Source organism: Hippocampus guttulatus, chromosome 15 (assembly GCF_054856545.1).
Source record: "Hippocampus guttulatus isolate MCC_2025c chromosome 15, RoL_Hgut_1.0, whole genome shotgun sequence".
Taxonomy (NCBI): Eukaryota; Metazoa; Chordata; class Actinopteri; order Syngnathiformes; family Syngnathidae; genus Hippocampus; species Hippocampus guttulatus.
In genome coordinates, this window is record NC_141275.1 from 2535106 (window position 1) to 2560428 (window position 25323).

Below are 25323 nucleotides of genomic sequence, written 5' to 3' on the forward strand. Positions count from 1 at the left end.
CCTCTGCACTGTGTGGTCGACGTGCTAACAAGTTGCTCACCATACCGCCAAACTTTGTCGTAATCACTTTAAAATACGAACAGCGTGATCAAATCAATTTGTCAGTTTCTTTCATCTTAGGGCAGCTGGCTAAAGTAAAACCTCTCCTTTCTCATGAGCATTTTGAAATAATCATTCATGCCGTTGTCATATCCCGGCTGGATTACCGTAATGCACTTTACTTCGGAGTCAGACAATCCTCCATTAAGCGTCTCCAGTTGGTCGAGAATGCTGCTGCTCACCTCTTGACTGGTACTCATAAGAGGGACCACATAACTCCTACTCTGGCATCCCTTCACTGGCTCCCTATACATTTTAGAGTTTTTTTAAAAGATCCTATTATTTGTTTTCAAATCTTTGAATGGCCTCGCTCCACCTTACCCTTCTGAGCTCCTCCGCCCCTACACACCTGCCCTGTGCCTCAGGTCTGAGGACCAGACATTATTAGAGGTACCAAGAACTAAGCGGAGGCTCGGGGGGGATCGAGCGAGCCTTTTCCGTTGCTGGTCCCTCTCTTTGGAATGACTTCCCACTGAACATTCGGCAAACCCCCTAGCTGCCCATCTTTAAAACTCGTCTCAAAACTCATTTTTATTCTTTGGCTTTTGACTCAGCATGACTCAGACGTGATCTTAGTTTTACTGTCTTTGTGCTTTCTACTGTCTTTGTTATTATTTAGTGTTGTATATATGATATTTGCTTCATATACAGCACTTTGTATACAGTGGTGGTTGTTTAAAAGTGCTCTATACATACAGTTGAGTTGAGGTGCTTAAAATCATCCTCTGAAGCACACAATTCTCTGAACCTCTTCTACAGGTTAGTGTACTGTATCTTTGTTGTGATGTGTTGACCATTGCTCCCGTGTGTTGTCATAGATGCTCCAACTGTGTCTGATGGAAGAGATATTGGTGTGAAACTGGGACAAAGAGGAGTGCTGGAGTGTGAGGCTGATGCAGTGCCTGAACCTGACTTTGAGTGGTACAAAGATGATAGAAGGTATCGGTTTCTTTATATATTTATTTTTGTTTCAAAAGGGGCAAACAGGTTTATGTGTTTTCATCATTAAACATAAATATTGACCCATTCATTTATTTTGTCATCAGATTCATCAATGGCTTGGACGGCATGGAGATAGTGAATACTGGATCGCTGTCCAAACTGACATTTTTTAACGTGTCCGATAGTGACTATGGTAACTACACTTGTGTTGCCATCAACAAACTTGGGAGTTCTAATACAAGCTTTATAATTTATGGTAAGTACATGAACCTTGCATGAACACTCTCCTCAAAAATGATTGGAACACTTGAGCAAAATTGCTTTTAATTTGACAGACATTTTGAGAGCTGGAATGAAAGAACCAAAAATAACGCTCTCCAGGGGGCAGGACTGAAGGGCATGAAAATGAACAAAATAACAGATGCCACATGAGACAGTTAAAAGAAAAAGAAAACAACATTGAATTTGTCAAAAGAGACGGGCCTAAAAAAATTCTGGGACAAAGATCTACGGAGTGTCAAATATAGAGAACAATCTTGGTTATGATCCCTGACCCCTGACCCCTGACTCTGTTTTCAAATTCTAAATAGATGCCTGATTGACACCTGTAGAAGCACATAATGTCATAACATAATGTGATAACCAAATAAATTTGTCCCATAGTGTGATAACTGACCTAAAATATAATCATTCGTCTTGAACCGGGTGCTTTGGTAGTCGACTGGTTAGCTTACCGGTCTCACAGTGCAGAGGTGCAGAGTTCGATTCCGGGTCCCGCGGTCCTCTGTGGAGTTTGCATGTTCCTCCCCATGTCTGCGTGGGTTTTCTCCAGGTACCCCGGTTTCTTTCCACATTCCAAAAACATACATGGCAGGCTGATTGAACATTCCGAATCATCCCTAGGTGTGAGTGTGAGAGTGGATGGTTGTTCAAATGTGTTCAGTTTAGGGTCTCTGCTGCCCGGAGACAGCTGGGATAAGCTCCAGCACACCCCACGACCCTTGTGAGGATAAGCAGATCAGAAAATGGATGGATAGATAGTTTTGAGCCTGCGTTGGAAAATCTTTTGGGCACTAACATAATAATTGATTCCATTATAGTATGGCTATTACATTATTGACCTAGTCAAGAAATATATTAGAATCTGAATCAGAATCATCTTTATTGGCCAAGTATGTAGAACACACAAGGAATTTGTCTCCGGTATAACACGCTGCATTAGTATCATCATAAACAACAAACTTTTCCCACGTGTAAGTAAGTCGCGTAGGGTTGCCATAAACGAAAATGACAAAAACAGGGTTAATACTAGGGAGCGTGTAATCGAGGCTGCCACTTGATGATGTGTATATATACTGTATATATACAGTATAAAATTCCTCGTCTCACCCCCCCTCGGGTGGTGTCCGTCCCTCATTCAGCTCGGGTCCTCTACCAGAGGCCAGGAAGCTTGAGGGTTCTGCGCAGTATCCTTGCTGTTCCCAGCACTGCACATTTCTGGACTGAGATGTCCGATGTTGTTCCCGGGATCTGTTGCAACCACTCATCTAGTTTGGGGGTCACTGCCCCGAGTGCTCCGACCACCACAGGCACGACTGTCACCTTTACCTTCCAGGCTCTCTCCAGCTCCTCTCTGAGCCCTTGGTATTTCTCGAGTTTCTCGTGTTCCTTCTTCCTGATGTTTCCATCACTTGGGACCGCTACATCCACTACAACGGCTTTCCTCTGCCCTTTATCTATGATCACGATATCTGGTTGGTTCGCCATTACCATCTTGTCAGTCTGGATCTGGAAGTCCCACAGGATCTTCGCTCTGTCATTCTCCACCACCTTCGGAGGTGTTTCCCATTTTGACCTTGGGGTTTCCAGTCCATACTCCGCACAGATGTTTCGGTAGACTATGCCAGCCACCTGGTTATGGCGTTCCATGTAGGCTTTCCCTGCCAGCATCTTACACCCTGCAGTTATGTGTTGGATCGTCTCAGGTGCCTCTTTGCACAACTTACACCTTGGGTCTTGTCTGGTGTGGAATATCTGGGCCTCAACAGCTCTGGTGCTCAGGGCCTGCTCCTGAGCAGCCAGGATGAGTGCCTCTGTGCTGTCCTTCAGGCCAGCCCTCTCTAGCCACTGATAGGACTTCTTGAGATCAGCCACTTCAGTTATGATCCGGTGGTACCTCCCGTGTAGGGGCTTGTCCTCCCATGATGGTCCCTCTTCCAGCGCCTCATCCTCTGTTCCCCATTGTCTGAGACATTCTCTGAGTACGTCATCCGTTGGAGCCTTCTCCTTGATGTATTCATGGGGCTTGGATGTTTCATCCTGGACAGTGGCTCTCACACTCACTAGTCCCCGGCCTCCTTCCTTTCGGCCTGCGTACAGTCTCAGGGTGCTTGATTTGGGATGGAACCCTCCATGCATGGTTAGGAGCTTTCGGGTCTTAACGTCCGTGGTCTGAATCTCTTCCTTTGGCCACCTTATTATTCCTGCAGGGTATCTGATCACTGGCAGGGCATAGCTGTTTATTGCCCGGGTCTTATTCTTGCCATTGAGCTGGCTTCTTAGGACTTGCCTCACTCGCTGGAGGTATTTGGCCGTAGCCGCTCTCCTTGTTGCCAGTTCGAGGTTGCCATTGGCTTGTGGTATACCGAGGTACTTGTAGCTGTCCTCAATGTCTGCTATTGTTCCTTCAGGGAGTGAGACCCCTTCAGTGTGGACTACCTTTCCTCTCTTAGTCACCATCCGACTACATTTCTCAAGCCCGAGTGTATATATATATCCATCCATCCATTTTCCGAACCGCTTGATCCTCACTAGGGTGTATATATATATATATATATATATATATATGTATATAAAATATATGTAAAAATGTAATGATTTAGCCCGTAATGTAATAATTTACATTATATTCTTCAGTTTTTGATCTAACTATGAAAACTTTTTGCATCTGTCTGCCTCTGTCGCTCTCTGTCTCGCCATGTATTTGTCCATTTATCTTGATGGTTAGTTTGCCTGATATCCAGTCCTGTCTGCTGCTCCTTTGCCTTTCAGGTTATATTGAAAAATGTGGTGGAAGTACATTTCTTAACATAGACCACGGTACGGAACATTTATTACATGTATGGCATTAAGATATCCTTAATTTGTCCCGCAATGGGGAAATTTACAGTCAGAGTTCAGAAAGGAAACCACTAGGTAGGGAGAGGTAGAAAAAAACCACGCTCGAACTATCCTCTTCTGAGGATAATTTAAGTCCAGGATAAAAAAAAAGGCCCTAGCACATAAATAAGCATATGACAGTTACAACAAGTCACAAGACATAACATGTAATGAGGGGGCGGATGAATGGCAAGGGGGAGGGGCGACCGCGACGCGGCCCGTCCGACCAGCTGCACGGTCCACCGAGCACTCCGCAGATCATTCCACGTCGCGGGGGAAAAGAATAGGAACGATGAAGACGGTGATGATAAGGATGTGTATGCGCGTGTGATTGTCTGGTTGTGTATGCGTGAACAGGCCGCAGCTGCTTCATCAAGGTCTGCTCATGAAGACAGTCCTGGCTTATCAGTCCATGGCCGAGAAGGAGGGGGTGATGGTGGGGGCACTAGCTTCCGTGCATACCTTCCATCCAGGGGAAAGGCATCCAAATAGCGCTGTTCGTTTTGGAGGGACGGCCGCCAACAATTTCAGGTGGCTTTGAGTCTGTGGCTGTATCCCTCCATTGGCTCCGATCAGCCAAATCCTCAATTCCTTTTCGAAGCGAGAATTCCAACTTCTCCATGTTGTTGTCGATCGTACGGAGACGCTCCAGAACCGCAATTGCCGTTGAGCTCAGTCACCGCTTGAGTCTGAGTGTTGGACATTCGCGCTCGACCATCGAGAATGACCGGCAGCTTCTTCACTTCCAATAAAGCTGCTCCTGTCAGTTGGATTTTACGATAGAACAGGAAACTGCTAACACCAAACTGCAGCATGCCTGCTATCAGAAGGCCGATAATGTAGATGTCTTCCTCCTCCTCAACGGACAGTATTGACAGGCACACTATTCTCCGCTTCCTCCATGGATCTAGGGTGTACCTGGCAGCAAATGTCCCGAGGGGCAAGCAGGCTCCCCACTGCCTGCTCTTCTCGTCGAGAAAATCTTGTCGATTGCATCAAGAGACCAGCCAACCAATTCCATGGTTTGTTTTTTAGGATGAAAAATACGGCGGAGGCTAGGAAAAGACAGCACAAGGACAGCACATAGACTGAGTGGCGAGCAGGGGGGGGGGGGGGGGGGGGACAGGAGCAGGAGCAGAGCAAAAAAGCGTCCGCCTTTGTCGAGAGCCAAGCAGAAATTGTAACTCACTCTTAATAATATATGCCGATTTTTTTTTTTTACTAACTTCTCATAACATGGATAATCATGTCATAACTGTTCTCTTCAAACAAAATCAAGCAGATATGGATAGTATATGATTTTGTCTCATCTTGTAAGTGGGTCTGCTGTTGAATGCAATCATGCAGTCATCTTTGTGATGCTTGGTGGCACTGGGATGAGCACAGTCTATACCATTAAATAGTTTGTTCTTTTCTTCATCATCTTTTTTTTTTTCATTTTGCGTGGCCCTGTATATAAATTTCTTTCATTTTCTTGTAATGTAGATGTCTTTGCAACAAGCCTGCTAGTCTGGGACCCCATTAGAGGGCTCTCGGATGCCCAACATCTCAATGGGATGAATTTTTAGAGTTGTGTCATTGATATAAACCAATATCAACCATTGTCGGAAATGGAAACCCACCAGCAATCACCGCTAGACACAGAACAAACCAAGGACGTAGGGTCGGGCATCGAGTGCAACTGAGAGTAACATTGTGGTTGTCCTGGAAATGTTCAGCTTTGTAAATGTCGGTGTTAAATTTCAATGCCGAGCCGCGCAGAAGAAGCACCAATAGGAAATGTGTGTGTCTGCAACGCGCAGCATCATACCGGCCACCAGAGCCGCGGTGTCGGCGCTTGGCAGCTCCAGCAGGGGCCTGATTGGTGGTATTGCTCAGCTGTGGGGCCATTCCCACTGCCAGCTCACCACCGAAAGCCGCCGAACAGAAACGGAGAACGACCAATCATGTGCGTGTGGCATGCAACAACGTCCATCCATCCATGATCTTAACCGCCTATCCTCACGAGGGTCGCAAGCTGGAGCCTATCCACCCTGAACTGGTTGCCAGCCAAACGGCACACTGAGACAAACAACCATCCACACTCACACTCACACCTCGGGACAATTTGGAGTGTTCCATTAACCTGCCATGCATGTTTTTGGAATGTGGGATGAAACCGAAGTACCCGAAGAAAGTCCACACAGGCACGGGGAGAACATGTAGACGAACCCTTGACCTCTATACTGTGAGGCGAATGTGCTGACCAGTCAGCCAACGTGCTGCCCCCGCAACAACATACACTTTGAATAACTCAACAGGAAGTGTGTGTAAGCATCAAGTTTGCGAGTTGCGGACATGACTTGGTGGAGATCAAAAGTGAAAAATGTTTCATAAAATAATTCAATACAAAGAAGGATACAATTCAAAAAATGATATATTTTCTGTTTGGCTCTAGACAACGGCAGATGCATTTTGCTCTACTCTTGCTCCCTCCTCCTTATCTCCCCGCTTGCTTGCTCACTTGGGTTATGTGCTGTCGCTTTGTCGAAAACTGGCCTCCTGCTTATTTTTCTTCTGAAAAACAAATTATGGAAGGACTCAGCCTGCGGACTGGTCGATTGCGAAGGGTGTAGGGGGAAATGAGAAAAAAAAAAAAGATTTGTGTGTCTGGATGCGTGTTCTTCATATGATATATTTTTGTGTTCGTGCACACTGCACCCAAAGAATCCTATCAGTTTCATTTTGACAAAAAGTATAAAAATAAAATGTAATTTAAAAGCAGGTCATATTTAACCTACGGTGGCGCATCATCTGTATCGCCGGAAGTCGTTAGTGGTCAGCAGTCTGCAATTGTAGCTTGTGATCAGAGTTGTTGCGATATATCTTTTTAAATTATTTTTCTCATTCAAAGTTTGTTTCATGTACAATTCATTGATGGCACTGGCAAAAAATGGGAATATGGAGCGCCAGGAGAAGCATTTTAAAATGGTACACGTCTGTCCGATAATTTCTGCACTTAACATGCTGCAAAAGAGTCTACGAAGGTCGGTATTGATTTCCTTTTCACAAACTCACAAACTTGTATCTACTTTATTTTTCAGTTTCGTTCATGTTAGGGGCCAATTGTCTCATGCGTCTGTCTCATCATCTCATCGTTTCCAGCTAACTTCCAGCTTTAACATGTGAATCATTAACCACAGTTGAGTTCGAATAAGCTTTCTAAAATAGAACTTTATATTACGTTCATGTTTTGACATACCTCAATTTCATTATGAAATTCCATGAGATATCTCTTCGGATTAGGTACCGTATTTTCCGCACGATTAGGCGCACCTAAAACCATTCAATTTTCTCAAAAGTGTGCGCCCTATAATCCGATGCACCTTCTATATGGAGTTACAGTCTCTTTATATTCCCCACTAAGTTGTTTCCCTGTTAGTGTTGCTCTGCCATCTCGTGGTGATTATGAGTAGGAACCGAATTTCTCTCCATGTCTTTCTATAACACATTCCACTTTATTTTCTAGTCTACGAAAGGAAAGTGTCTCTAAATGTCATTTCTCCTTTTTCTTCCGAAGAGGATTGGCTAGCCATCGATCCCTCCGTGTTTAATTGTGCAAGCCAACCAGAGGTGATTGCTCTAAGACTGCAAGGGAAGCTCAGCTTCCCCTAAAATGTCAAAAATAAGTGATCAAACATATGTGTACATACAATTGTGTGTACATGTCATTAACTAAATATGCGCTACAACACGCTTAACTTTTGTTCCGAATCAGCTTCTTATTACTGGTTACGACGCGACTCTCTTCTCATTCATTCCCGCAGCTTCACTGTGCTTTAAACTGTGTGGACGCTGAGCGTCTACAGCGCTGATGCTGGGCGTCTAGAGAGTTCAGAGCCCGTAGTCCAAATGCATTGAAACGAGACGAGTCATTGGATAAATGCTGGTTTTGTCTCGCCCATCGGACGCTCAGCGTCTCTGGGAGTCTATGGACTTTTATGCATGATGATTGAATGATTGTCTGAGGCTGAATCTCTTTTGGATTGACAGCGAAATGAGCCGATCTTTTGGTGTAGGCATCCGTGGGAGCATTTTTCAATTCTCATTCTGTTCTGAGTTGAACTAGAGATTTTTCCTCATCACCTTAGCGACACTCTCTTTGTTGACTAGCGACAGATTCATTTTTTATTTCTGGTGAGTTTTATTGTACTTGCTTGTGTTCGCAGACTGACTTATATCACCACAGTTTCCGTCCTAACCGAGCAACGGGTGCTGCTGAGCCCCTCCACCGTCAACAAGCACTCGCAGGTGGACACACTTCACACTAGCCTCGCGCTAGTCCCAGGGAGCGAGCTACCTAAGTAGCTAAAAGCTAAAAGCTTAGAGTTAAACAGCAGGGCAGATCAACTCCTCCGATTGATTTGGTGCAAAGGGTGGGGAAAAGTAACATGCCTTTTCAGTTGTCCTTGTATGAGAAAGTGAGCTGGCTGACTGGCAGTGCTGTAACAAATAAAATGTACCGTTGGCCTCTTGATGAAACCATCTCAGGGATGTGTTGTCTGGTCAAAAGTGGGTTTTCTCTCTAACTTAAACAGGGCATACAAAAGGCATGAGAAAAGCAACGAACATGTGAGTGCATGTGCTAGGTTAAATTGCCTGGGCAGAGTAAGGGTTGAGCATGCAATTAATGAAAGCGTACACATTCAATTGACAAAACATAATGAAACTGTCAAACAGAGCTTTCCTAAACCGCCTTATTGACGTGACTTCCATGCTTGGCCGTCAGGAGCTGTCATTTAGGGGGCGTGATGAGAGAGGGGAATTACAGGGAATTTACAGAAATATTAGCTAAATATGACTCTGTCCTGGCCACACAATTCCGGTAATAAGCTGTGTTTTCTGCCTTGTCCCATGCAATTCAAAATGACTTGATCTCTGCTCTTTCAGCCACTGTTTCTGATGAGATCAAAGATGAAGCTCAGGCTTCTCCCTTCTTTGCATGGCAGCTGGATGAAACAACTGATATAGCTTGCCATGCTCAACTCTCGGTCATTGTTCGCTATGTGGATAGGGCAGGTAAAATTCAGGAGCGCTTCATTGGATTCTTTAATGTTTCTGGGGGAAGAGATGCTCAGCCTGTTTTTGACATCTTGATTGAGAACATGCAGAAATACAGTTTCAGGGAGAAACTTGTGGCGCAAACCTATGGGGCTGCTGTCATGGCTTCAGCTCTCAAAGGCCAAAGTTAAAGCAATAGCCCCCAGTGCAATGTTTGTGCATTGCTATGCCCACAGACTGAATCTGGTTCTGTCTCAGCAGGCTAAATGCTTATCTGAGTGCAGAATATTTTTGCATCACTCTCTGGGTTTGCCACATTTTTCTCAATATCCACCAAGAGGATGTCTTTTCTTGAGTGCAGGCTGCTCAAGGTTGCCCAGAAATGCTCATACTCGATTGAATTTCACATCACAGATAGTGAGCACTGTGGCAAACAATTATGATGCCCTCCTGCAAACCTTTGAGATGATCATTGCAGATAGGTCCATGGATGATGACACGCAGATAGGTCCATGGATGATGACACATTAGACTGTGCCAAAGGCTTTCTGATGAAACTGGAGGATTTTGAGTTTGTGTACACATGTGAACAAATCTTCTCTGAGACTGATGTGGTTCGTATTTGACATTGTCCAGCAGAGAGCTATGGATGTTCTCTACTGCAAGAAAAGAATCGAGTCTCTTCTTGCTTTTGTAAAAGAGAAGAGGTCAGATGGGGCTTTCCGAACTATTTATACCAAAGCAGCAGATCTCACATTAGACCCACAAACTGAGCCCATGAGAAAACGCCGTATGTCACAACCGCAGGATCTCCAAGAGCGCTACAGAAATCTGGACATGACCATCCTACACAATCTCACAGAGCAGATACCTCAGCGCTTTGCAGATTTGGAACGTCTGTGCTTCTTGGAATTACCGTATTTTCACGACCATTCGGCGCACCGTGTTGTTGGCCGCAGTCTCAGTAAGGGGTGCTATTTCTGTATTTGACACATACACAAAACGCACTGTATTATTGGGCGCAGCCAAGCATGGTAAAACATACGCCAGCTTAAACATACGGCATGCATGCACACACGCTAAAAACACGTTTTTAAAAAGGCAACGGAAGCAAAACTGAGTTCGGTTATACTTTATTTAGCCATTTTACAATGTACTCACGCGACTGGTACCTGCTAGGGGCGTGCCTTCAGCGCCCTCTTACACGCCCACCCTTCACTCATTGGCGACTGGTACCTGCTAGGGGCGTGCCTTTAGCGTCCTCTTACACGCCCACCCTTCACTCATTGGCGACTGGGACCTGCGAGGGGCGTGCCTTTAGCGTCCTTTTACACGCCCACCCTTCACTCATTGGTGACAGGTACCTGCTAGGGACGTGCTTTTAGCGTCCTCTTACACGCCCACCCTTCACTCACTGGCGGACTTCCGCATGCCTGTCGTCACTCACTCCACCTTGTCTCTATATAAACAGCGTGTCGGCCAGAAGCGCTCTCAGTCATGCTTTGGAACTCGGCTCATACACTAGACGCTCCGCATTATAAGGCGTCCTGTCCATTTTGGAGAAAATTTAAGACTTTTAATGGCGCCTTATAGTCGTGAAAATACGGTAGTCAATCCAGGGAAGTTTGATGAGATGAGACAAGTGTTTCCAGAGGAGGCATTACAGAGTGTCCTGAAAGGTTTTGGCCAGTTCTTTGATTCAGGAAGACTGAGGTCTGAACTTCAAGTCCTATACTCAAACCAGGACATGCAGGGCAACAGGGGAAAGCTGTGTGATTTCTTGTTGTTTCTGAAAGACATGGAGTTAGACAGTGCAATGCCTCAGGTCTACAAACGGCTGTCATTAGTGGCAATGATTGGAGCTACATCTGCAGGTGAAGAGAGGAGCTTCTCCTGTTGAAAGCGGCTCCCGTCTTACACCCTGCAACACCATGGGCCAAGGCAGTTTAAGCAGCCTAGGTCTGCTGACCATAGAGAGGACACTAGTTAAGTCCCTGGAAAAGACGCCTTGTTGGTATGACAGGGTCACAGATCGTATTTTTGAAAAGGAACAGAGAGTAGAATTCACATATGAATAAACGGACACATTTAATGATGTAGGCCGAAATTGAGCTTCCCCTCCTTGACAGACCAGCATCCGCCAATGAAGCCAAGTGCTGTCCGAGCTGCATTGTATAGTTACTGATCATCTTGATTGAGGAAGTGACGTCGCCCAGCCTCAGACCAGACACAAGAATCAGAAATACATGTTAAAATAATGTTAGAACATTTCCTCACATTTTGTTTTGGTCAACAAAAATGAAGAGACTTTTTAGCATCTTATTTTGTAAACCACATTTAATCTAGTTTTGATTCAAGAACAATATGACATACTGTATATTATTCAGTTATTCATTAGTTTTCGGGTCATTTTTATTCATCACCAATATGGCGTTACAGATTTAGTTTTTGTTCTTGTCATATGACCAGCATTTTCATTGTGTCTCGTCTCCCTCATGTGACAACAGCATGTTGGCGAAGACATTTCACCCAAATTTTCATTGACAAAAACACTACGCACTATCATTTTCTGACTGATGACCTTAGCCTCAGAGTTGGAGATGCTGATTCTTATCCCAACCGCTTCACACTCGACTGTAACGCACTCCAGTGAGTATTGGAGATCAAGGTCAAGGTCATCTTTATTGTCAAATATGCTTATGTATGACATGCAGCATAGATGAAATTTCTTCCTCTCAAGCCTTAGTGCAAATATGCATGCAAACATGCTGTGCATTAAACACACACAGCTAAGAAAGATAGCAGCTACACTGTATAAAAAGACATAATATGTAATCTGAACAGTATAAACAGTATAGATGATATAAACAATATAAACAGCATAAACAATGGCACTTGTGTCTATTGTGGGTAAAGTGAGGTAGTGCATTGTGCAATACGCAGATGTCGGATAATGAGGGGAGGGTCATAGTCTGTGACAGGAGGCAGGGGTCAGGCAGAGGGTGGGGAGTGCGGGCAGAGCAGGGAGGGAGTTGAGTCTCCTGACCGCCTGGTGGAAGAAACTGTTTTTGAGCCTGCTGGTTCTGGCACGGAGACTTCGCAATCTCATTCCCGACGATGAGTGGGTGGGGTCACCTGCGATCTTGACGGAGCCAGCAGAAATACATTACCGGCAAAATGCAGAAATGCAATACTGAGGTTACTAATCCGGACTCCCATTACACCTTGACTGCGCTTAAAAATTCTGTCCATAAAGGATCAGGGACAAAGGTTAGCCTCGGTGGAGTCGAACACTCACTGAAAACAAATTTGACTTATTCCCGACATGTGGATCAAACTCTGACACTGGTCGTACCGGCACCGAACAGCCTGTGTTAGAGTGTTTAATACCCCATACTTCTGAAACACCCCCCACAGAACTCCCAGAGGGGCACGGTCAAAAGCCTTCTTCAACTTGTAGAGCTGGTGTAGAGCTGGTCCACTGTCCTATGTACGGAACGGTCCCCCACAATGTCCATGCAATGCTGCATATTTGTCTCAATCAGGATAGTCCCATAATATCAAGAGCCTTTAGGAAATCTGGGCGGATCTCGTGCACCTCTGAGACCCTGCCACGGAGGAGCTTTTTAACCAATTCAGTCACCTCAAACCCAAAGATAGATGAGCTCGCCTCAAAGTGGCCCTCAGAGCTTCTGGATTTGTGCTTCCTGATGGAAAGCTGTGTCTTTGGATCTTAGGGTGTTTTTGATGTACTGATTGACAATGTCCTCAGTCGAAGTCAGCCGCGCCCCATCCCCACTAGAGACAGTTTTACTGGTGCAACCCCGCTGAGAGTGAACCTGTGAATTTGAATCAGTGAGGGGCCAGAGATCTATGAGCAAATCTTTCTCCATCTTGGACAGTCTTTAATATCCTCTCCTTGATCCTCTATAACACCAAAGGATCTTTGTCTTTAACAGAGAGACAGTTTTGCTGCTGTCACAATGGTTCAGATCATCTTTTATGATTCACTTTCCTGATTTCTTGAGATTCAATGAAAAGAAGACAGAGGTGATATTGTTTGGTCCCAGTGGCCCTTGTACATTCCATCCTGTAGACTTGGGCCCCCTGTCTCCTTATCTTAAGTCAACAGTCTCAAACTTGGGCCTTAAACTGGACAGTGATTTCAAACTCGATCGGCAAATTGGTGCCGTTGTTAAATCCAGCTTCTTTCACCTTAGACAGCTGGCCAAAATAAAACCTCTCCTCTCACATGAACACTTTGAGACGGTAATTCATGCCTTTGTCACATCCCGGCTCGATTACTGCAATGCCCTTTACTTTGGAGTCAGCCAGTCCTCCATTAAGCGCCTTCAGCTGGTCCAGAATGCCGCCGCTCGCCTCTTGACTGGTACTCGTAAGAGGGAGCACATAACTCCTACTCTGGCATCCCTTCACTGGCTCCCCATTCATTTTAGAGTTATTTTCAAGATCCTCTTATTTGTTTTCAAATCTCTGAATAATCTCGCGCCACCTTACCTCTCTGAGCTCATCCGCCCCTACACACCTGCCCGGCGCCTCAGGTCTGTGGACCAGACTTTATTAGAAGTACCAAGAACTAAACTGAGGCTCAGAGGGGATCGAGCCTTTTCTGTTGCTGGTCCCTCTCTCTGGAATGACCTCCCACTAAACATTCGGCAAACCTCCTCGCTGCCCATCTTCAAAACCCTCCTCAAAACTCACTTGTATTCTTTGGCATTCGACTCAGCATGACTTAGATTTGTTCTTGGTTTTACTGTTTGGTGCTTTCTACCGCCTTTATTACCGATTTGTCTTACTGTTTATTGTGCATGTTAAATTGCTCCATGTACAGCACTTTGTATGCAGCGATGGCTGTTTGAAAGTGCTCTATAAATACTGTTGACTTGACTTGACTTATGTAACAAGTCTGCACTCAGTGTGAGGAATATATTAACTGGACACTGTGCAATATTGAATACATATTTCATGTGCACAATCAATATCATACATATTCATAATATACAGTATATACACTACACCATTTACATTATAGTCATGGCTCCTTATATGTGCTGTGACTTTCAGCGTGCAATATTGTACATACATGCGATGTATACTTTTTACATTAAATTTTTTTGCATGCCAAGTATATACTAGGCAATGATATGGTGTGAGATTCATGACTGCTGAGGCCCTTTAAAAACTACTGATTGGGTTTGGGCGGTATTAGTGTTATGTGGTGTCCTGTGTGGTCTAAAAATAGCAATGGTGTCACTTTCAAGACTGTAAAAAAAACAAACCTGCAGCGCATGAGGACCTAATATGATATCAGGCGATGCATATATATATATCAATAGATAAAACATAGAGGCGGCCCGGTGGTCCAGTGATTAGCGCGGAGACCTCAGTGCAGAGGTTGTGGGTTCGATCCCGGCTCTGGCCTTCCTGTGTGGAGTTTGCATGTTCTCCCCGGGCCTGCGTGGGTTTTCTCCGGGTACTCCGGTTTCCTCCCGCATGACAGGCTGATTGAACACTCAAAATTGTCCCTAGGTGTGAGTGTGAGCGCGGATGGTTTTTCGCCTCTATGTGCCCTGCGATTGGCTGGAAACCGGTTCAGGGTGTCACCTGCCTATTGCCCGAAGACGGCTGGGATAGGCTCCAGCACCCCCCGCGACCCTTGTGAGGATAAAGCGGATCAGAAAATGAATGAATGAATGAATAAACCATAGATGATTGATTGATAGAGTCTTCACTCTGAGTGGTGCCGATATGACACATTATAAAAGGACACGTGGCTTGTATCCGAGCTGCATGTCTCATATTTGTAACAAATCAATCTGCAGCAAAATCGCTTAAGAATTCATAGAGTTAAAAGTGAAGAAAGGACGAGAAGGTGTTTTTTTTTGCCGTTATCCAAAACTCGTTCTGCCCTGAATCGCCTGAGAACTACATGTACAAATTCTGTACTGATAAAGTGTACCAGCTCGTGGTAAGAGAGCGCTCACATCAAATGTGCTGCTTTATTCCTTTTCCGTCGCGTTATTATTACCATTTTTTTAAAAACAACTTTTTTCTTGTGTTTACCATTTCTTGCAGCCGGTTGGGAGTTGTAAACAAGCCATTTCGTTTCACGTGGACATGAAAACATGAAATTACAGGACGGATATTGCCACAGCTCGAATTGGGAGCCAATTAACGTGGAAGCTAGTTGAACCATAACACGGCAGCCTCCACATAGCACAAAAATGATAAATTTATGGCCAACCTACTGTAATCACAGTAAAATAGACGATTCACGGCAGGCCAACAATTCCTCGAGCTCGGATGAAGGGAGTCATAGCATCATGTGGAAGAAGGCTGTGAGAGAAAAATGTAGTTACAATTAGGTTTCTTAGGGAAGAGGGTAAGGTTCATTTTAGCCCGTTCACTTTGTCTCGGGAACTGCAAAAGAAGCGAGGGGATGTGGCGAATATTCTGAGGAAACCTGCTGGTAATTTTTCGGACAGAGGAACGGGAAAATAAGCTTCGAAAAGTTGATGAACTCTGCAAGAGAAATGTTTTTGTCTTGGTTGAAGGAAAAGTAGCTCAAGGAATCATTACGGGGATTCCGTTGGAGAAAGATTTGGAGAAACTTAGTTATAAGGTTTGTTTTTGTTTTTGTTTTGTTTTTTCAAGATGGTGCTGGCTACGAAAGATGATGTCACAAACTATCTACTGTATATGCAGTATGTTTACAATATCCAGGTCAAGTGGCTAGTTTATACTTTAAATCTTGGCTTTGATATCACCTGTTCTGCCTCAAACCCATATTTGGTGAAATATTGTGCACAGTGCACTAAAATGAGTAATGAAAATGAAATGTATAATTAATATAAAATAAATTTGCCCCAGGGGGACAAAAATAACACTGATGTTGATTATTTTATAACCACATTGTTCCACAGTGATTTATTTATTTGCAGATAATTTCCTAAAAGAAATCTAACTTCAGTAGTACATTCATTTGCTTTATAACTGGTAATTTTAGGTAGCCTTAGTGCCAGTGGAACATCAACTTTCAGAAGAATTAAGATCCGCAGGATTAGGATAGTTCTCTGCGGAATCAACACTTTCTCTGCAGATCTCCTGGGGGATTCACTGGATCTCACTGTCACTATATTTCATTTGCAGCAGTTGTATGGCAACTGCTGTGGCACACACAGACTATATATATATATATATATATATATATATATATATATATTTTTAGAACTGGTCACCAAAGGTAGCTCATAAAATCTCTGTCTCCTTTTCCTCCTGCTCAACACTTTAGGCTCCAGAGGTTTTTCAATAACATTTTGAGTTTGGGTATCATTATTTCAAAAGTTGTAGTTTGAAAGTTGTTTGCTAGCTAGCTAGCATGCTATCTATCTGTCGTAACGGCACTCAAGTGAAGCGCCCCTCAGCAGTTGATAGTCCGCTGCTCTCGGCTGTGCACGCGTAGGCGCGAACACGTATGCACGCGCACAGTTTTTGGTTTCAACAAATCAGCGCTGACGCAACCACGTCACGGATTGAGAAGCCGGAAGAACACCACAACTTGTGAGCTTAGCCTACACAAAGCACGAGGTCTTACGGACACGTTTTTCTGGTAATCTGTGTGCTTTGCCTTTTTTGCCCAAATATACATTTTTACTGAACTAACAAAAACTAATTGTTAGTGCAGTAAAAATATATATTTGAGAAAATATGAGACATTAGGGAAAGGCTCCAGCACGCCTGAGACGCTCGTGTGCATATAAGCATCTCGGAGAATGGAAGAATGGATATTCCAAACCTTTGGCTCGCATAAATTCAACCTCAAACATGACACTGTACTGCACTTGAAATAAATACAAAATAAAATTGAAGACCCTGAAAAAAAAACTAATAAGGTGAATAAAAACTAATTTTACTCTGCAAAAAAGGGCCAACATAACAATTTAAGTTTACATTATTTCAGTACATTCTGAATATTTTTTTTCTACATTCACACTGCTGAATAGAAGAGCAGGAGCAGTCTAGAATGGACATCTTGTATATGAGTGCTAATATCGGACATTTCAAATACAGGCTGATATAATCTGATACTGTGTGTGTATATATATATATATATATATATACTGTATACACACACACACACACATGCCAGACCGATATCCAATTCAGTAATCAGATCAGGGCACCTCTAATGCAGCTTTAACATTGCAATTTCTGGAAAATGTATGTAAATATTTTTTTTTAATTAAAGGAGTTTAAACAAAATCACATTTTTGTTATGCACCACATTTACTGATGTATTCCTCTACAATTATAAGAAATGAGCACTGATGTATCTTAGCAACCATAATGCAGTGTGGTGGGTGAAATTCTTTTTCCAAAAAATGTCTGTCTGTTTCCGATGTGCTGCTGTGTTTGATTTGTTCCGCTCTTTGTAGTGGTAATCGAACCTACTAGCTCAACACTATTGCAAGGTTAGTGTTCCGCATAGACGTACCGTCCTTACTGCATGACCTGATACTGCCATTTTCACTCACATCAGTTGAAGGCTTTTTGATTAAGATTTTATTCAATCAAATGACATGCTGTGTTTGAATTATTTATGGCTTGACACTTGTGTGACAACCAGTAGTCTTTGTGAGGGAACCAAAGACAATCGATAAGATAATGTGTCACTATTTGTGAAAATGGTCAATGTCAGCTGTTCTTATTCTAACCATGTTTCATCTTTCTCTTTTCACTTTCAAAACATCTCTCGATGTGACATGCCTTTTCTTGATTTTTGCATGCTGTCTTTCTACTGTAAGTATAATTTATCTTCATACTTATTCTGTTTGTGCAAGACACCATAATTTTTGTGTGTGTGTGTGTCTGTGTGTGTGTGTGCACCAGGGTGATAATAGTTTGGCATTTATCTTTTTATGGTAGTTAGATTTTGACTTTTGTTTACAATTTTTTAAAATGATTTCCTTTAGTTTATTTTGTATTCGTTTTAGTATCAGTTTTTATTTTTATTAATGAATTATTTTTGTATTTTATAATGCTTTGCTTTAGTTGTGTTCTCTTAGTTTCAGTTATAGTTTGAATTTATAAGTGTTGTATTTGTTATACAGTGGTACCTCTACGAACGAACGTCTCTTCGTATGAAATTTTCAAGTTACGAAACGTCTCAACAGGAAAATATTGCCTCTTGTTACGAAATAAATTTCAAGATACGAAAGGTAAAAATACAGTGTGGGCTGCTACCCGCAGCTCCGAGTTTCTTGAACGCAACATACTTAGAACTGCTCTGCCATTGGCTATTACTGAGCATCATCATGGCATCCCATTGGCTAAGAGGGACCTCTACCAAATGTGTTTGTGTGTGTGTAGATCGACAGAATGTGTCGATGCATCATTCTCATCATTCGCCCCTCGGGCCATGAGGTGTTCCGATAGTTTTACATAAATGTGAATCACCCAGAAAAAGTGTTCACCAGTCAGGCAATGGCTCACTCTGCTGATGTTTGCCTTGGACATGTTTGAAGGATTGTTAAAGGCCAACAAAAGCAAACGTCCTTGGATAAGTTTTTTTTTATAAAACGGCAGGTAAAAACCACTTTTAAGAGAGAACATGAACTAATGAGGGGGGGGGGGGGGACGAAGACGCAGTTAAAAGTTAAATGACCATCATTTTTATTCTTTATTCTTTGTTTTTACCGTATGTACAAATGTCATTTATTGTGCAATAATCTAATTATAACATGTATTTGTACATATTTTGATGCACTTTTATGCTTTAGAAAACATTTATGTCTGAATTTTGGGGGTGGGGCTTAGAACGGATTAGGGCATTTACATGGAAAATGCATCCGAATTTTCTAGTTAAGAAATTTCTCCCAGAACGAATTAATTTCTTAAGTAGAGGTACCACTGCATTGTTTGTTGAGTGCAATATTTAAAAATAGTCACTAAGTACTGTTTAATAAAGTAAGGTAAACTATTTCTTATTTCTTCTGTAGCCACAGATGTACAAGAATAATTACATTTAAAACAAACCCTGAAAGCTCATGAATGATATTACAGTATGTATCAGTTAGTTGCATTGTACACTTCTCAGATCACAATCATCCATTCATCTTCCGAACCGCTTAGTCCTCACTTGGGTTGCGGGGGGTGCTAGAGCCTATCCCAGCTGTCTTCGGGCAGTAGGCGGGGGACACCCCGAACCGGTTGCCAGCCAATCGCAGGGCAGATCACAATCTAAATTTGCAAAACAGTGTGGATTTCTCAAAATAATTCAGAAAAATGGCAAACCATCATGGTTCCACTGCCAAAGCTATTTTCTGTTTCAAAATCCCGAGGACATCTCTACTAGGCGAATATTTGCGTCACTGGATGTCATGGTTTTCATCCTGAACTCCTGCTGGAGTGGAGGGCGTTCCTTCCAGCGTCGCACCTGTCATGAGTTGTAATCAGTGGGCTATTTAACTCCAGTAAATATTCCCATCCCCGGAATTCTATGAAAAGGAATATCCTTCACCCGTAATAAAAACCTATGCATTAACATTTTGACTACGATATTACATGTTACCGGAACTTACGTACGCGGAAATTCCACTAGCCGTAACCCGGATGGAGGCGTAATGCCGCGGGAGCTTAAATACACGCAACACACACATGATGCGACGGAAAAGACACGACGGATTGGCTGGCAACCGGTTCAGGGTGTCACGCGTTTTTCGATCATCAGATTTGAAACGACGACGTGTAAGTGAGTTTTTATTGGCGTGCGTTTTACTGTAATTGTGAATGACTTTGACTTTATTCACTTACGTCCTGGAGAACGCGGCACTAGCTTATAAGCAGCACCCACTCGACACGACAGAAGAAACGTGTTCGCTTCGCCATTTTCATTCAGCAGATTCGAAACTATGACGTGTAAGTGACTTTTTATTGGCATGCGTTTTACTGTAATTGCGAAAGATTTTAACTTTATTCACTTACGTCGCGTAGATCATGGCATCGAAACGTAGAAGAACTGTAATGACTGTCGCAGAGCGAGTGAAATGCATCCGTTTGAGCGAGGCTGGACACAAAGTAAAAAACATCCAAGAGACACTTGGAGTCGGAAAGACGCAAATCTACGAAACTTTAAAAAACAAGGTATCGATTCAACTCCTGATGACGAGCCACCATCCAGCAAGGAAGCAATGCAAATGGCAAAAGAAAATCCTTCAGTATGCACAAGAATCACCAGACATTGGTGATCAACGGCACAGTTACTTGCAACTAGCAAGAAAACTGTATGACACGCAGGCAAACATTGTCATAAACCAAAGAATGCATCCAACAAAACAATCCAAAATAGACACATTTTTTTCCCCAAGACAGAAAAAAATAAACATTAAAATACTCTATGTATTTTACTGTTGTGATTTTTTTTTTTATTACACCTGAATTGCAGTTTTTGTTATATAAACAGTTTTTGGACAGTATATTTTTGTATTTTATTGATTGTGTTGTTACACGTGTATTTTGTCAACATACTTGCAGGTTTATAAAGGACATGTACCACGCTCATTTCCCAAATGAGGAATTTCTGTTATCAGGACAGATTGGACAGCGCAAACACGAGTCCGTCCTAGAGAATGTTTACTGTACTACTATTCTGACTTCTCGCTGTTGGATTAGCCGGCCTTGCTGACAACTCTCATACCAAATGATTAATAATCTTCTAGATGTTCATGATTTTGATCATTACGCTCTTGTTCAAGTAATGGTTTTTCCGAGTGTAGGTAGTATTCAAATTACTTTGTCTCATTTGTGTTTTCGCTTAATCGGATTGCCTTGTCTTTATATTACCCCTTTCCCACTGCCGCAAAACCACGGGTAAACACGCTTTTTTTGGGCAGTGGGAAAGGCTCCCTGGCCAGTGTCGATCTGTGTCCACCAGCACGCCATCGGAGGCGGGTTGTGATCACCCCCGATCGCCTCCGCTTGCAGTTTGAAAGCCTAACATGGGACTTCCCGGTAATTACGTGATGACATAGGGCGGTACGTGATGCATCATAACATCGCGCGCCATCGGCCTCGTATATAGCACGCCCCCACGACAAAGCTAGGAGATCTAAGCTGTTGTCTCAGTAGTAGCAAAGACTTGATCATCCGCTGCTTTTCGACCATTTTGAGGACGGTAAAAAGCATGATAAAAGAAAGAACACTCGCTTCCATGTTGCTTTGTTTACCACCAAGAAATCTGTCGCACTATCATCTGCGCAATCACAGCGTGTTGATGTAACCAGACGCAAAGCGGTGGAAGGGGGGGGGGGGGGGCGCAAGGATCACTACTACCCACTAATTTCAGTGGGAAAGGGGTATGAGTCACATTGTGTTATTTAGTCTCCTTGCCATTTGCAAGTGCTTTGTGTATATTTATTAAATAATAATCTTGATATTCTACAAAAAATATTTGTGATTGTTCCTGTAGTGTTCAAAGAATCTGTCACATAAAATTATAATTTATGTGAAAAAAAATAGACATTTTGAACGATGTATTTTCCACAAGCTCTTAAAATTACAATTATCAAAGCGAATCACAACGGGATGCAAAATAACAAAACCACACAACAATTTGTGAGACCTCACACTCAATAATAATTTTAGAATGCAAATCACATTTAGTTTTATAGCCTAAATATGCAATTGTTTTGCATTTGGTCTGACAGTGGCTGGGTCTCGGAGACCACAGCCCGCTGAAATTGACACTGCATGCCAAAAATGAAATAAATGAATGAAATCTTGTCAAGGTGTTCTTAAACAAGACACCACCACCCCATGTCGTGGTTGAAAAAAAAAACCTTCATGCTGACATCTCTTTCAAGGTCAAGGTCATCTTTATTGTCAAGTATGCTTATGTATGACATTCAGCATAGATGAAATTTCTTCCTCTCAATCCTCAGTGCAAATATTAATGCAAACATGCTGTGCATTAAACACACACAGCTAAGAAGATAGCAGCTACACTGTATAAAAAGACATAATATGTAATCTGAACAGCATAAACAATGGCACTTGTGGCTATTGTGGGTAAAGTGAGGTAGTACATTGTGCAATACGCAATATGCAGATGTCGGATCATAGTCTGTGACAGGAGGTAGGGGTCGAGCAGAGGCAGAGGGTGGGGAGTGCGGGCAGAGCAGGGAGGGAGTTGAGTCTCCTGACCGCCTGGTGGAAGAAACTGTTTTTGAGCCTGCTGGTTCTGGCCAAGCACCATACCACACAGTGATGCAGCTGGACAGGATGCTCTCAATGGTGCCTGTATAAAATGTCTGCATGATGGGGGGGTGGGGCTCTTGCCCTCCTCAGTTTGCGGAGGAAGTACAGGCGCTGGTTGGCTTTTTTGGCCAGTGATGAGGTATTGTGGCTCCAGGACAGGTCTTCAGAGATGTGCACTCCCAGGAACTTTGTTGTTGCTCACTCTCTCCACTGTGGAACCGTTAATGGTCAGTGGAGCATGTTTCATTCTTGTCTGCATGCTCCAAAAATCCATTTGAGAATGTGAACTGCATCTTATGAAAACAGTGGGAACGTAAATTCACATTTTTCTTCTGTGTAAACACACAGAATAGACCATTTTCAGCCTTGGATGACTTTTCAGGGACAGCGGTTACCACAATGGACAGCCTATCATGTTATCAGGTTACAGGTTATCATTATTGGCGCATGAAAGGGTTAAAGTTACGTGTGGACACGGTATATCACTGTTGACATATTTCAGGACCACACTGGAAGTGCAAGTGATTTGTTTTGTCTTGTTTTGTTTTTTAAACTCACTCTTTGTGCTGTCCGCCTCTCAGGATCGAGAGCAGTTCAGGATGGCAGTGGATCTGCACTGGGTGTGCACTTGGACACCTACCTCCTCACCATACTGTTTCTGCCCTTTCTGCTCAAATTTTGAAGAGGAATGGATTTCACCAAGTTTTGAACGTTTGAGCAAAAATGACATTTTTTCAAAATCTGCAAACGTACTGATGCACAGCAGTCCACAAAGTTGCTCTGTTATGATGTTATCCCAAACATGTGATCAAATTTTAGACAGTTGTCTTTTTCTCTTTGAATTACCGTATTTTCTGCACCATAAGGCGCTTCGGAGTATCAGGCGCACCTTCAATGAATGGCCTATTTTAAAGCTGTATTAAGATATCGGGTGCACCGCATTATAAGGCTCATAGAATAGCTACAGGAGTGGCTGCGTTTGCGTTAGGCATCCTCTCGATGGAGCTATGCTAAAGGGAATGCAATACAATACAATACAGCTTAATTCATATAGAGTATTCACAACTGCTCTGGCAGTAACAAAGCACTTTACAGAACATTTAAAATACTATGTCCAAGAAATCCAAATATTATCCATATGTAAGGCTTATAAGGCGCACTGTAGGCTTTTGAGAAAAAAATGAATGCTTTTAGATGCGCCTTATAGTGTGGAAAATACGGTATTTATTTTTGAGATGCAACAAATGTTTTGCAATTTCATTGGATTTTCTCAAAGCTTTTCAAAAGAAATGTGTCTTGTCTGGTATTCAAGTCGACTGTGAATTTGCTTACACTGAATTTGATATTCATATCAAATGCAGGAAGAGTAATATTTAAAGGATGTGTTGGAAGTGAATTTTAAATACCTCAAGGTGAGCTAGAGAAAAGAGAGAAGAGGAACAGATTTAGTTAAGCCTGGAGCTGAAAGTGTGATTTTGTGTGTGTGTGTGTGTGCGTGTGCGTGTAAAACATTAGTGTTGACTTTTGCCATGTTAATGTTTTTATTGTATTTATTATTTTTTAAATCCAGATAACTAAAATATATTTGAAATGATAATTTGAAGTTGTAATTTTTATTTTATTTTTAATTTTCGCCAGGTCTTTGATGTCTCTTTTGTTTTTGCTAACAAGGATATTTATGGATGAAAAAAGGTGAAAGCATAATTTTACATCACAACGAGGTTGTTAAAAATATGAGGAGGTCATTTTTTGTGAAATCCGCATGGGTTTAAAATGGAGCTCATTCAAACTGTTGCTGATCATTTTAACACAATCATCATAACTGTAAATTTCCCCAGTGTGGGACAAATAAAGGATATCTTAATAATCAACATATTCATGGCTATGTTTGATATACTGTATTTAATTACAAATAAGTCAAAGAATTTATCACTTTATTGCACACTCATTTTTGCTGTCATCAAACTGCCATTTTCATCTTGGGTATTTCTACAGTTATATTTGAAATGAAAGGGGAAAAAAATGTACCTGAACACCATATTGCACATGATAATTGAGTATTTTTCTTTTTGGAAAGGAAATTGAATGTACAGAAAGCAAGATATTTTCCTTTTTAGAGATTGATGGGATATATGAACCACGATGCAATCTGCCATATACTGAACGGTATCGTCCTCAAATTAGGAGGGTGAGATACTGCCAGTGGCATTTTGAGGAGCATTTTTGTCCTACTTTTGGAGTGTTTAGAAGAATGGCTTTTTCCCCTCGAAAACCCGTAGACCACTTGCAATACTACAGCTTGTCTTGCTGGCAAACTTTGCACACAAACAATATTGCACCTCTGCGGCTACATGGTTGGTTAAGAAGCACCGATTCACACTGATAAAAGTAATCAAGAGTCCTTCACTTTTCATTGTCAAATATATTTGTATTAATTTCATGGTATGAGGGCAGAGAAGATAGCACACAAAACGTTTGGCTATTTTTCTACTATTCCCCCTCATGCTCTCGCATCTCAAATGCTAGAAATAGTGGATTTATGTAAACTTATAAAATATGATCAAATACCTGTACTATCTGATCTTCATCAAAGTCACAACAAAATAAATCATAGTCTGCCGTCAAGAAGCATTGCCCATTGTGAGCCATACCTTGCACAAGAGAGCCCCTAAAAATACCGTCAATAAAGAATTGTTCGCTTGTGTCAAGCTCGAAAGGGTCACTAAAGTCGCTCTTTAAGCCCTCATGTTCATCAGTCCATGGAAAGAGAGAGTCTAAAAGTGGAAAAAGTTGAACTCTCTCATAATG

At 42.5% G+C, this 25323-nt stretch overlaps 1 protein-coding gene across 3 annotated transcripts in view; it reads left to right on the forward strand.

Annotated features, from left to right (window-relative positions):
• Window positions 1-24390, forward strand: part of ntm (neurotrimin) — a 114536-nt gene extending 90146 nt beyond the window's left edge. For 2 of the 3 annotated variants that reach the window (XM_086130968.1, XM_086130966.1), the window contains 3 exons: window positions 918-1038; window positions 1146-1297; window positions 23097-24390. In XM_086130968.1, the coding sequence (XP_085987094.1) occupies window positions 918-1038; window positions 1146-1297; window positions 23097-23197 (374 nt within the window). In that variant the 3' untranslated portion in view covers window positions 23198-24390. The remainder of the gene's footprint in view (window positions 1-917; window positions 1039-1145; window positions 1298-23096) is intronic. The other variant, XM_086130967.1, reaches the window with a different exon arrangement.
• The last annotated feature ends 933 nt before the right edge of the window (window positions 24391-25323 follow it).